General features: G+C 41.9%; 1 protein-coding gene across 9 annotated transcripts in view; it reads left to right on the top strand.

Annotated features, from left to right (window-relative positions):
* Positions 1 to 14,032, top strand: part of PRMT7 (protein arginine methyltransferase 7) — a 50,118-nt gene that overhangs the window by 21,899 nt on the left and 14,187 nt on the right. For 8 of the 9 annotated variants that reach the window (XM_073307538.1, XM_073307540.1, XM_073307541.1 and 5 more), the window contains 8 exons: positions 1,597 to 1,705; positions 2,313 to 2,425; positions 3,991 to 4,232; positions 4,614 to 4,794; positions 6,688 to 6,815; positions 8,017 to 8,176; positions 8,845 to 8,928; positions 11,568 to 11,615. In XM_073307538.1, coding sequence (XP_073163639.1) covers positions 1,597 to 1,705; positions 2,313 to 2,425; positions 3,991 to 4,232; positions 4,614 to 4,794; positions 6,688 to 6,815; positions 8,017 to 8,176; positions 8,845 to 8,928; positions 11,568 to 11,615 — 1,065 coding nt within the window. The remainder of the gene's footprint in view (positions 1 to 1,596; positions 1,706 to 2,312; positions 2,426 to 3,990; positions 4,233 to 4,613; positions 4,795 to 6,687; positions 6,816 to 8,016; positions 8,177 to 8,844; positions 8,929 to 11,567; positions 11,616 to 14,032) is intronic. The other variant, XM_073307536.1, reaches the window with a different exon arrangement.

A 14,032-nucleotide genomic window follows, 5' to 3' on the forward strand; every position in this document is an offset into this window, starting at 1 on the left:
TGAGGAGAGATTAATAAGTCTGGGATTTTTCAGCTTGAAAAAGACTACTAAGGGAAGGATATGATTGAGGTCTATAAAATCATGACTGGTGTGGAGAAAGTCAATAAGGAAGTGTTACTTACTCATTCTCAACACATGAACTAGGGGTCACCAAATGAAATTAATAGGCAGAACGTTTAAAACAAACAAAGGAAGTATTTTTTCACACAACGCACAGTCAGTCTGTGGAACTCCTTTGCCAGAGGATGTTATGAAGGCCAAGACTATAACAGGGTTCAAAAAAGAACTAGATAAGTTCATGGAGGATAGTTTCATCAATGGCTATTAGCCAGGTGTTCCTAGCCTCTGTTTTGCCAGAAGCTGGAAATGGACTACAGGGGATGGAGTACTTGATGATTACCTGTTCTGTTCATTCCCTCTGGGGCACCTGGCATTAGCCACTGTCAGAAGATAGGATTCTCGGCTAGATGGACCTTTGGTCTGACCCAGTATGGCTGCTCTTATGTTCTTATATTAAATATGCATTAAATAGGTTATCTTTATGCAAGTTAGCAGCTGGAAACACCATGTAACCAGCTAGCTCTCCACAGATCACTCATGGCCTGCAGACCACAATTTGGGAATAGTGCTCAGTATTTTAAGTAGCTCCAAAAGTTTTGCATTTGCTTAACGTAATTTAGCAGGAGCAACCCTTTTAGTTTATTTAATGCTGCAAACTAGGCGCACATTAACCTGCTCTGAAAATGATGGAGCAGATCCAAAACTGGCGACTAATCCTAAACAATCGGGTTCTTCAGCCAGACCAGATATTTAAAAGTTCCCAGTACTAAGTCTTTTATAGTACAGAAATTAGTTAGAAAGATTGATGCTGTTGTTTTAAAACATTCTCTGTGTGTATTAAGCACATTCATTTTTAGCCCAGTGATGTGCTGCAGCTGTTGCTTTTTTCCATCCCTATCTTCACGCTTACATTCTGGCAGGAATAAAAAAAAAAGTTCCCATGGAAGCTGTAGATATGGAGAGCAATGTATTTTGCCACTGTTAACAGTGTTACTAGGTGCAAATTTTAACAAGATCTCCTGCTTTGTTTCAGTGTTAGTCTTATTTTGGTTCCCAGTTCAGTTAGGTCTTGGGGAGGTCTCATGTGAGGAACTTCTCATTTCTAGACTGAAGTTTATTTTAGATGTTGTTGTTTAAAGTTTCTCAACACAGCTTTTTCACACTTTTGAAAACTTAGAAAAGTTGGCCTGATTGCCACAGTGAGAGAGAACTTACATTGTGAGTTTTTCATACAGGGTGACATTCACTCCTCTACAGAGAGGCAGTGCAAGGCGTATGCACTTCTGATGTCCCACTTCCACCCTGTTTTGAAAGTGTAAATGGTACATAGGATTCATGCTGCTACTGTGCATGGTGGTGAATTTTACCCTTAGAAAATAATACTCCCACAATGTACTACATTTTCACAGGACTAAGTATGGTTAAAATAAAGGATTTTCTTTAACAAGGTTTAGTTAATAGACTCATTTTGTGGTGGTGATTAGATGCTGATGTTAATCCTATTAAACATGTTGCATTCTTGATTATAATTTCAAGGTCTTCACTCCTATGGCTATTGCTGCAGTGAAGATAGTGGAGAAAAACGGCTTTAGTGACAAGATCAAGGTAATCAACAAGCACTCCACTGAAGTCACAGTTGGGCCAGGTGAGAAGAACTCAAAGAATAAAATCAAGTATTAACTAAAGTACTTCAAAATTGCCAGGAGACACACTGTTTAACTTTTCAAATTTAGCTTAATTTAAAAAAAAAAAAAAATGCATTTAATCTGGAATGTGTTCTGGAAACCTGAAACACAAAGCAGAACTTTTCATTTGAATTGTATGGCCCCCGAAGAGAAGTCACTGAATCTAATGTTTAAGCGTCCCAATGGATATATGAACATCACTATAGAAACGAGCTTTTGCGTGACTTAGGGCTAGTCTACACTGGCAACGCTAAAGCGCTGCCATGGCAGCACTTTAACATGGCTTCTGAGGTCACGGCAGAGTGCTGGGAGAGAGCTCTCCCAGCGCTCTAAATAACCCACCTCCACGAGAGGTGTAGCTCCCAGTGCTGGGAGCACTGTTTACACTGGCACTTTACAGCGCTGAAACTTGCTGCGCTCATGGGGGGGTTTCACTCCCCTGAGCAAGAAAGTTGCAGTGCTGTAAATTGCCAGTGTAGACAAGCCCACATACTCTCAGTGCTGCATCTCGTAGGAGGGTCATACCGTCTCTCACAGGCTATCATTGTATTAACTTGTTTTTTTTAGATGGAGACATGCAGTGTCGTGCAAACATCCTGATAACAGAACTATTTGATACAGAGCTGATAGGAGAAGGGGCTTTGCCATCCTATGAACACGCCCACAAATATCTTGTACAGGTAAGAGAATGGTTGTAGATAGTGTGCTGAATTCATCCCTGGTGTAATTCCTTTGTCTTCTGTGGCATTGCATGAGGATTGAACTTGACCTTGTATGTTATATTACTGAACCAATTGGCTGTATTAATTTCTAACTAGGTAAATAATTTGTCACAAACCTTTGTCATTTATTTTGAGTCCTTATTTTTCTCTCCTGAACTCATTGCAATTGTAAGTTTTATATTGATGATTATAGCTTAGTGGTTATTTGCCTTCAAAAGTTAAGGTAGATCTGATACCTTCAGTATGAGAATAAAGAAAAGAATGTAGCTTGAAGCTTGGCACCAGTGTCTGTTGTTGTAGATACAGAATGGCATTAGTATTTACTTTACAAAAATTAGCTAATTAAACATCACAGCACCTGATTCCACACACAGATGGAATACAAGCTGTCAGGAACAGTATCCCTGATGATACCACAGCACAACTGGTTTCTGAGCTCTGTGACTTTATCCTCATGCACAATTATTTCAAATTTGGTGACCATATATACCTCCAGACCAGTGGCATCGCTGTGGGCACCCGTATGGCCCCACAATATGCCAGCATTTTTATGGCTGACCTGAAACAACACTTCCTCAGCTCTCGTCCACTCACACCCCTTCTCTGCCTATGCTACATTGATGACATCTTCCTCATCTGGACCCATGGGAAGGAAACCCCGGAAGAATTCCACCATGATTTCAACAGCGTCCACCCCACCATTAATCTCAGCCTGGACCAATCCACACGGGAGGTCCACTTCCTAGACACCACGGTGCAAATAAGTGACGGTCACGTTAACACCTTGCAGGGTCCCGTTAACACCACCCTATACCGAAAACCCATCGACTACTATGCCTACCTTCATGCCTCCATACCGTCACAGGACCTAACCAGATCACCACACCATCACCGGTTCATTCACCTGCACGTCCACCAATGTAATATACACCATCATGTGCTAGCAATGCCCCCGCTATGTACATCGGCCAAACTGGACAGTCCCTACGTAAAAGGATAAATGGACACAAATCAGATATTAGGAATGGCAATAAACAAAAACCTATAGGAGAACACTTCAATCTCCCTGGATACAATACCAGATGTAAAGGTAGCCATCCTGCAGCAAAAAAACTTCAGGACCAGACTTCAAAGAGAAACTGCTGAGCTTCAGTTCATTTGCAAATTTGACACCATCAGCTCAGGATTAAACAAAGACTGTGAATGGCCGGCCAACTACAAAAGCAGTTTCTCCTCCCTTGGTGTTCACACCTCAATGCTAGAAGAGGGCCTCATCCTTCCTGATTGAACTAACCTTGTTATCCCCAGCCTGATTCTTGCTTGCATATTTATACCTGCCTCTGGAAATTTCCACTACATGCATCTGACGAAGTGGGTATTCACCCACTAAAGCTTATGCTCCAGTACGTCTGTTAGCCTGTAAGGTGCCACGGGACTATTTCAAAATAAGTTATTTTATTTTCCTTGCGTGTTAGTAACTCAGCTTTGTTGAATGCATTTACTCTTTGTTTTTAAATGCTTAGGAAGGAGGTGAGGCAGTGCCTCACAGAGCAAGAGTATATGCCCAGTTAGTGGAATCCAAAAGAATGTGGTCCTGGAACAAGCTATTTCCTGTTCACATCCAAGCAGAAGATGATGAGAAAATTATTGTCTTCCCTTCAGAAATAGAGAACTGTCCTGGTGTTCCTTCTGTCTATGATATCCAACTAAACCAGGTGCCTCAGAGCGACTTCACTGTCCTCAGCGATGTTGTAACTATGTTCAGGTGAGGGGCAAACTTAGTAGTAAAAATAAATAAAATCTTTGTTACGCCTTCCAAAAAACCCCATATTATTCAGCTGAAGTAGCTGATGGCAAGCAAAGTTTGGGATGTGCTGACATTGAACATTTGAATAATACTTAGGTGACATTTTTATTTTCTTTCTGTTGCTGAAATTTAGTGTATGGTTTGATTTCAGGGTAGCAATTTTTACAGCTTTTAAATTGTCTCAGTCCCATTTGTATAAACTTAAACCCTCCTCTCCCCATGTTTATTCTTCTACTTGCTGCATTTTCCAAAACCCACACTCTTAAGGTTGCATAACTATCTGAATGAATATACGTCATTTAAAATATATTTGAGTACAACTGATGCTTCTCTGTGCAGTGTGGATTTCAGTAAGCAAGTAAACAGCTCCTCAACCTATTACACAGCAAAATTGGAGCCCATAAAATCTGGCATGGCACAAGTGATCCTCTCCTGGTGGGATGTTGACATGGACCCCTCTGGGACAATAAAATGTACTATGGCACCATCCTGGATACAACCCATCTCTAATGATGTTCAGGTAAGGTCTTGGTAAATTTCCACCATCCATTTATTATTTTAAATAAAGGCATGTAATGTTCTTTATTTCAATGACATGGGTGTGGTGACTTGCTTGAGCAGGTGGCTCTTGAAGTCTAGTAACTTGACTAGCACTCTGTTCATTGCAAAATTCTAAATATGCATATTAAATGTATGTTAACCAAAAAACCCACCTATTTTAAGACCACCTTCACTTTTGTAATATAAGTATTAGAAATTCATCTCTCCTTTTCAGTTATAATTCTTAATACTTGATTCTTGCTTCCATGAAATAAGGCTTTCTGAAATGAATTATTTTCTTAGTTTTAGTATTGTAACCAGGATGGGGATTATTCACCTGTGTTTTGTGTTGGTAGCATAATCTTTGTACTAAATCTTTAAGGGATAATGTTAGCTAAGGTTATAGTAGTGAGTTATATACCCAAATGCCAGTATTGGGTTGAAGTTATATTTGTATTAATCACTATCAGAGCACAGACTTGCATTTCGAGGAATATATTTACTATTACGACAATAGACAGACTGACAAAAATGAAGGGAAAAAGGCTAATGAAAACTGCTACCTGCATTCCCTCTGCATTGAATGAAAGTTAAAAAGCAGACACGATAATGGCCATCTTAGAAGCCTTGCAATGTTCCATAGGGATTTTGAAACCCAAACGTTGTCTGAAACAGTCTTTTCAGAAGATTTCCAAAATGACAAAATGTGGTGCAGTTGGTTTCATTATCTGGACAATGCAGACAGTCAGAAAGCATGTGGAAGTGCTGATAGGCTAGTGTACTGGTTTTTAAACTGCGGGTTGTGACCTAGACACTGGGTAGAGGCGGCTCTGGTCAGCACCGCCGACTGGACTGTTAAAAGTCCTGTCGGTGGTGCTGCCCAGCTAAGGCAGGCTAGTTCCTACCTGTTCTGACACCACACTGCACCCCGGAAGCAGCCAGCATCAGGTCTGGCTCCTAGGCAGGGGCCCACGGGGCTCCGCGTGCTGCCCTTGCCCTGATCACCGACTCCACACTCCCAGCCAATGGGAGCTCAGGGGGTGGGCAGTGCCTGCGAGTGAGAGCCACACTGAGCCTCTGCAGTGCCAGGACAGGCAGGAAGCCTGCCTCAGCACTCCTGCTGTGCCGCTGACCAGGAGCCGCCGGAGGTAAGCCCATGCCCCAATTCCCTGCCCCAGCCCTGAGCCCCTCCCCCCAAACCAAGAGCCCCTTCCTGCAGCCCAAACCCCTCATCCCTAGCCCTACCCCAGAGCCTGCGTCCTTAGCCCAGAGCCCTGACCCCCTTTTGCACCCCAAACCCCTCATCCTTGGCCACAGCCTAGAGCCTGACCCCCTCCCGCGTCTCAACCCCCTGCCCCAGCCCAGAGCTCCCTCCCCCACCCTGAACCGCTTATTCCTGGCCTCATCTCTGCACCCCAGCTGTGAGCCACTCTCACACCCCAGAATCCTCATCACCAGCTCCGTTGGGTCGCGGGCATCAACTTCAATCAATCAGTTCTTCAACTGGGTTGCCAGAAAAAATGTTTGAAAACCACTAGGCTAGCATGTGTTGCCATGGGGGGTGGGAGGAGGTTAGCCCTCTCTTGCACTTTATAAGTGCTATTTTTATGGGTTTGGGGTCCATTTGGCATAAGACATCATCTGTGTAAGCATTTGCAGTTACAACATTCACCTCTTTCTCAGTGCTATTGAAATAGAACAATGTTTGTCACGCTCATTCATTTAGTGACTGGTATTGCAAAGTCCTGCCTATGCTTACTAGAACTGGGATAACTTCTTCTGTTTGGCCCAAACTGAAGTATTTGTTGAATGAAGATCACTTTTAATTACTTACAAACAAATACCTGGGTTTTTGTTGTTCAAACCTTTCCAGTGGAGAGATCATTGGATGCAGTGTGTATATTTTCTTCCAAATGAGGAACCAGTTTTTCAGGGTGAGAATGTGTACCTGACTGCATACCGTGATGAATATTCCGTGTGGTATAAGCTCCAGAAGGCCAGGTAACTATAGATGAGAGGGAGAGGAGCTGGTGCTCAAACTAATGACGTGAAGTTATGGGTCTGTGCTGCTACTTGTACAGCTTGGGTGTACATTTTTGGGAGTGATGAAGGCAAGAAACTAAAGTCATTACTTACTTCACCAGGTTTCATAGTGGAGGGTTGAATTTGTAGGTTCCTCATTACCATTATAGATTTCCTATTTATGTATAGCAATATCACTTAAGTTATGGTGTAGGGTAAACATCTAGCAAATAACAGAAAGCCACTCAGTGGGACTGGAGTAGAAAAATATGCTCAGTAGCTAGAGCACAGTTTGAGCTTCTAAGGGACCTTGCCTTGTCTCTGGTACTTAGCATGTCTGTCTTCAGTGTTCTGTGACAGAGGAACAAGAGTGTGCTTGGACACTTCTCAACTCCTAACAGGACCCTGTAGCTCAAACAGTAATGAATTCGGAGAAGTCCTATGGCCTCTGTCATATAGGAGGTCCCACTAGATGATCACAGTTGTTCCTTCTGGCCTTATAATTTATAATTCTTATGATAAGGTTAGAAAGTCCAAGTAAATCATGACGGGAGCATGAAAACAGCTAATGTGCAAGTCCCACACAATTTGGCAAGACCACCAACTTCATGGTGAAGACAGAGGAACTCACTCAGTATTTAAGTCATAATGACAAAAGGGGACAGGACTTTTAAAAGCAGGTGCCTAAAGTTAGACGACTTTGTCCATAATTAGGCACCTAAACGAGCAGCCTGATTTTTTTCACACTGTCGGAGCACTTGGTCTCTCCGATAGAAGTCAGCAGGATGCTCATGCTTTTAAAAATGAAGGCCAGTTACAAGCTTGATCGTATTGGATGCAAAAATACAGAGATTAAAAAAATCCTCAGGAAAGCATGACTAGTAAACTGCAATCTGTAATCTGTATTCCAAGTATGTATTGGTTAGAACACACACATTCGCTGATTGGAAACAGCAGATAACTGATACACGAGTCAATGTTTTTCATGAGAAACAAGATGGGTGAGGTAATATCTTTTATTGGACCAGCTTCTGTTGGTGAGAGAGAGACAAGCTTTTGAACTTGCACAGAGCTGTAAGCTTGAAAGCTTGTCTCACTCACCAATAAAAGATATTATCTCACCCACCATGTGTCTCTAATATCCTGGGACTGACACAGCTACAACCACCTTGCATACAAGGTTTTTCATATTGTATTTTAGAAATGAAGAGGACAAAAAAGATGCCTATGTTGGGAGTCCTCTTTGTAGCTGTCAGGCTCATCTGCTTTGGAACAGGCCACGCTTTGGAGAGCTGAATGATCAGAACCGAACAAATCAGTACATCCAGGCTCTGATGACGGTGAGTGAGGTTTTTCCACCACTCATGGTGGCATCATCTCTTTCTCTCTCCAGCTCTCTCTACCAGGGTGTCCATGTGCATCTTTCCACTCCAATAGTGGGTGGTTCACCTCCCTCTCCAAAGGGAGTATGTGCTAGGTTTGTTCACAATGCACACTGCATTTTGTCTGAGCTAGAAACACAGCTGTAAATCAGACTGTCATGAAATATCTAGTATCAAATTATTTTGAACTGCAGATGTCCACAGACCTTATAAATGTGATCCATTCTAGTTCTGTAATTTATTTATGAAAGAGTCCCTGCTATTGAGAATAGTCCCTAAGAGAGACAGACAGGCTGTTAGTAACTGCAAGAGGAAATTAAAACATGAGTTTTGTACGGGTGTGATGAGTAGTAGGTTCTCTGCGACCTACTCTGGGGGTGATATAAACACTTCTGGTACGCCTCTGTTAAAATCTTCTATTCTGAATTTCTGCTTGGAGAAAACTCTTGCAGATGATATTTTTTTGGCTTGGTTTGGTTTTTAGCTCCGCAAATCCCTATCTTCTTAGAGGAATGTCTTAGCCAAAATTTAAGTTTCGACAAACAAGCTAGTGTAGAAATTCTTTATCTGAAAACTTTTTAATCTGGAATAAGAATAATGTTGACAACTTGTCTTATTTTCTGCAGGTGCTGGAAAAAGACAGTATTTGCCTCTGCATCAGTGACGGCAGCCTGCTTCCTCTGCTGGCTCAGTATCTTGGAGCAGAGAAGGTACAATGCTTCACTGCTTCCAGTTGATTTTTCTGGTCTTTGTTTTTTAGACAGATGTTTTCAGTCCTCTGGAACATTTCAGTGTTGATTTTTAGTAATATTCAGGTCCAATCCACTAGATCAGCAATGGAGGTGAACTTCAGCTGTATGTAACAGCCAAACTCTAGATTATGCAGCAGGAGCAGCTGCCATTTTTTTGTTACTTATAACCAAACTGTAGCCAAAGGCTCCAGCTGTGTCCTGCGCTTCCTCATTGGTTCCTTTCTGAATTACCCCTCTTGCTGTTAATGTTCATTTCACTGTGAGAAGAGTAGGTAACTTTCTCCTTTTGTTGCTTACCCTTCCTTTGCTATTCTGGGGTGGTTAGGTTTATTCTCTAGTGAGAAATGGAGTGAGTATAGCAGTGAGGTACACCCAGTACTCAAAGTATTTAATGTTACCTACATGTTGCACACCCAGTTGGGCTGTTGTGATGCCACTAGTTTCATTTTCTGACAGGGTCATTCAAATTAAAACATACTTCACTCTGAGACTGAGTAGCTGAAAACTTACGTAATTCCTGGGCACATCTCATCACCCCAGGTATGAGTTTCTTATGCTATTTGCTAGATGATCCATCGGTGGGATCCACCTATGTGTGGATTGAGGCCCAAACCTTTTCTCTCACTCCTTTTTTTTTTTTTTTAAGGGTTTTTTTAATTAAACTTTTTAATACCTTCACTAATCTGTAAGTATGAGAGTGAATTAGTGGAGGAAAATAAATAATGCAGCTCTGTGGAGTTGATAATTAGGCAGTGTTTAAGAAATATACATCTACAGTGTAAGTGTAAAAAGGCTGTGCATAATAAAACTGCAGTCCCTAATCAGTCACAGCAATATAGTCCCCACTACATCCCCCTACTTGACAGAACCTGAGATTTTGACGTGTTAAGTTCTAGTCTAGAGACAAGCCTAAGCATAACCATGTGGTAGCCTATTCCAGTGACTCTTCAAAACACTAACTAGCTCATGATTCCAAAACACCCAGATTGCCCAGCACTTTTCCTTGCAACTGTTGAAATTAATTTAGTTAAATTGTTTGTAATCAGTAGCAAGGATGATGACCCAAAAATGAACAGTGATTAATTTCAGTCTCTAAGGTAGTTTCTGAAAATTGTGCTCTAAAAAGTAATCCCCTGATTGGGGAAGGGAATGTTCCCTCTTCAATAGTACTTTGATGTCCCTAGTTAATACACATTGAACACCTGAGTTTGCTGTAGGTGCTCAGACATTCTCACAGCTGCATGCTGTTGCTAATTGATGCCTAAACTAACAATCATAAAAGATGCAGTGAGAGAGAAAGTATTCAACATTGTTTTGCCATTTAGGCACAGATCTCAGGCAAAACAAGTCCTTTAATAGGCGAATACAAGTATTTTGCTTTTGTCTGGCAGAAGAATGATGGCTGCACTACTCAGTGAGTTAAGTGGCTGGCAACAATTCTCCACGACTTGTCAAAGCCCAGATTACACACATGATCTGGTGTTATTCAGCTATGCACATAGCTTCATTTCTGACTCATCCTGGGCTGACAACAAGCTGGTGTGTGGCTGCTGCACCTGTCTTCCATTTGTGAGAAACTCATCTTGGTGCTCTGGAGGATTATAGCGAGGGTCTTCTGTGGGGTAGAAGTGTACAGTTGGGTGTCTTCTCCAGTCATGACTAATAATGGAAGCAGTGGCATAACTATGGAGGATTCAGGTGGCAATTTCATCCAAATTTGATATGCAGAGTGAAGTAAAGCTGTCCTCTGGGCATGGCAGGTGGGTGGGTATACGCTTCATTTCCTTTGAAATACTTAAACACATGTAAAGATCTCTCAAGTGCACCAGACTTGGAGAGCGCTTAGAGCTTAATAACAAGCTCTAAAGAAGAAAAAATGAGAACAAATGAGATATCAAATATAGAAGAATTTTGACTAAGTCTAGACTGGGGACCCATAAGTCAAAAGGTGTGTATGCTGTAATGCGTTTCAGTGGTATTTCCAACTAGTACAGTAGGATCATAGGAAGCCACACTCAAGGAGTGAGACCCAGTAGTGGTGGAGCACTGGCATTATGGCCAGTTGTAAGTGCCCTATCCCTGGTTCAGGTGGTCATTAAGTACTGGAGTGGGACCAGGAAATGACATAATGACACATCTGTTATCCCACAGGGAGTGTGATCTGTCCTTCCCAACGCCAACTGTACCAGAATCTTGGTAGTCTCTAGTTCAATAAACTGCAAATTCTGAAATCTGTGTAGTGTGGATATTTGGATTTGCAATTAACTAGAGTTTGGATTAATGAGGTTCTGTTGCAATTTAATTTTAAGAAAATAAGATGTATTTTCCTGTGGGAAAAGACTAGAACAAATATCAATGTTCTACAGTCAAATTGTGTTTATTTTACAGCTGTGCAAGCAAAGTTTAACTTGTAGTTTTGTAGAGACAAAGAAAAGTGAAACATATATTGCTGTCATGAGCTAAAAATGAGCATGTTTAGTTCACTTGGATATTTATGAGCATGCCACCAAGCCATAACGCTGAATATGTATGAAGTCATTTTTAATGCATTTTGAGTGATTAAGCCAGTATGATTGATTGTACGGTATTCTCTCTAGGTGTTTACAGTAGAGAACTCTGCAGTATCCCATTGTCTCATGGAGAAAGTGAGTAGTTAATCCTTTTACTTAAACAAATAAGTTGATTCCCTGTTGGTTTCACAGTCTCATGAAGTCCAGCACACAAGGCATGCCAGATGAAAAACGATGGTCATGGTTGCATTGGCAATCCAGAGATGAAATCCACTTTAACATATTTGGTCATCCAATTTGACAAGACTTCCTTGGAAAAATTGCGTAATATACCAAAGTGGCATCAGTCATTCAATTCTGTTGAATTTGCCTTCAGATTTTCTAGTAGTCAGTGTTCAAAATGTCTCCTTACTGTGGAAACCGTGACGATTTGAGAATAAAATTGTCAGGTGTTACAAAACTGACATACTGAGCCGAAGCTGTGTCTAACTGACCATCTTTTTCCTCCATCTCCCTCACTCCAAAAAACAATCTGTCCTCCAAAACCAAATGTGGTTGGCAGCAGTATTATTGATACTTTGGAGCTAGACCATCTGTAGCTGTAATGGGGTCACAGTGTGCAATTAATGTCCTTGACTCTGCAAAAGAGTGAGTGCCACCTTAGAGGTGATTGATTCTAATGGGAGTGGAGTGTGTTCAGTATCTCGCAGAATCAGGGGCACTACTACATTAGGAGATGAGGCAGTATGGTCCAGTGAGTGGGGAGATGGGTTTCTGTTCCCAGCTCTGATGCTGGCTTGTTATGTGACCATGACAAATCACTTTCTCTGTTTCGTTTTTCTGTAAAATGTGGCTATTAGCATCTACTTTTGAAAAGGGCTTTGATATAGGACTATTAATCCATGCATTCTGTACTCATCCATGATCCAATGCACAGTCAACCTGTGGGACTCCCTGTCAGACGATAAAAGAAAAGGAGTACTTGTGGCACCTTAGCGACTAACCAATTTATTTGAGCATGAGCTTTCGTGAGCTACAGCTCGCTTCATCGGATGCATATCGTGGAAACTGCAGCAGACTTTATATATACACAGAGAATATGAAACAATACCTCCTCCCACCCCACTGTCCTGCTGGTAATAGCTTATCTAAAGTGATCATCAGGTTGGGCCATTTCCAGCACAAATCCAGGTTTTCTCACCCTCCACCCCCCCACACAAATTCACTCTCCTGCTGGTGATAGCCCATCCAAAGTGACAACTCTTTACACAATGTGCATGATAATCAAGTTGGGCCATTTCCTGCACAAATCCAGGTTCTCTCACCTCCTCACCCCCCTCCCAAAAATCACACACACAAACTCACTATCCTGCTGGTAATAGCTCATCCAAAGTGACCATTCTCCCTACAATGTGCATGATAATTAAGGTGGGCCATTTCCAGCACAAATTCAGGTTTTCTCACATCCCCCCCACCCCCATACACACACAAACTCACTCTCCTGCTGGTAATAGCTCATCCAGGCCAAGACTGTAATAGGGTTCAAAAAAGCACTAGATCAATTCATGGAGGATAGCTCCATCAATGGCTATTAGCCAGGATGGGCAGGGATGGTTTCCTTAGCCTCTGTTTGCCAGAAACTGGGAATGGGCGACAGGGGATGGATTATTTGGTGATGACCTGTTCTGTTCATTTGCTCTGAAGTACCTGGCATTGGCCACTGTCAGAGGACAGGATACTGGGCTAGATGGACCTTTGGTCTGATCCAGTATGGCCGTTCTTATGGCTAAGAGAATTCAGGAGATGTCAGTAAGTCTAAAAATTTATATAGTTAATTTATTGACCTCTGATGCTTAGGTTCCTTTAGTAATAAAGCAGATTATTCTAGTATAGTAGCATCTCCTATGTATTGCAGTGTGTTTGTGATACGTATGGAAACAGCTATCAGTATTCACATTATCTCTTCAAAGTTGTAAGGCACTATAAGGAAAATAAATTTGGGATAATGTCATCTCTGTACTGCGGTTTATGCTTGTGACTCCAGTTAACACTGGGACCATTGGAATTGCCATATTCAGTCTGACCCTTTGTCCAATATCCTGCCTCTGACATTGGCCAGCACCAGATGCTTCAACACATGGTGCAGTAGGTAGTTGGAGGATAATCTGCCCCCACATGAAGGTCTCGTCCTAATCGCTAATGGAGATTGATTTAATCCCTGAAGCATGAAGTGTTGATATGGTCCTCAACCCTAGCTAGTATCTCCTTGCTGACTCAGAACTTTGTCCTGAGAAATGTCAGTCTCTGACTTCGTGAAGAACATAGGGAACCATTCACATTTGCGAAGTTTCCAGACTGCAGTGTCTGCATTAAAGAAAGATAGTTGCCACAACTACTCCTATAGTTTTTCTATGGTGGTGTCCAGGTGTGGGCTTCTCATTTACCCTTTGCGGATTGGACAAGAAGCAATTGGGCTTAAATGGCAGCAAAGGAAGTTCAGGCTGGACATTAAGAAAAACTTCCTAACGGTCAGGGTGGTGAAGCACTGGAAT

This window comes from Lepidochelys kempii, chromosome 12 (assembly GCF_965140265.1).
Source record: "Lepidochelys kempii isolate rLepKem1 chromosome 12, rLepKem1.hap2, whole genome shotgun sequence".
In the NCBI taxonomy this organism is placed as follows: Eukaryota; Metazoa; Chordata; order Testudines; family Cheloniidae; genus Lepidochelys; species Lepidochelys kempii.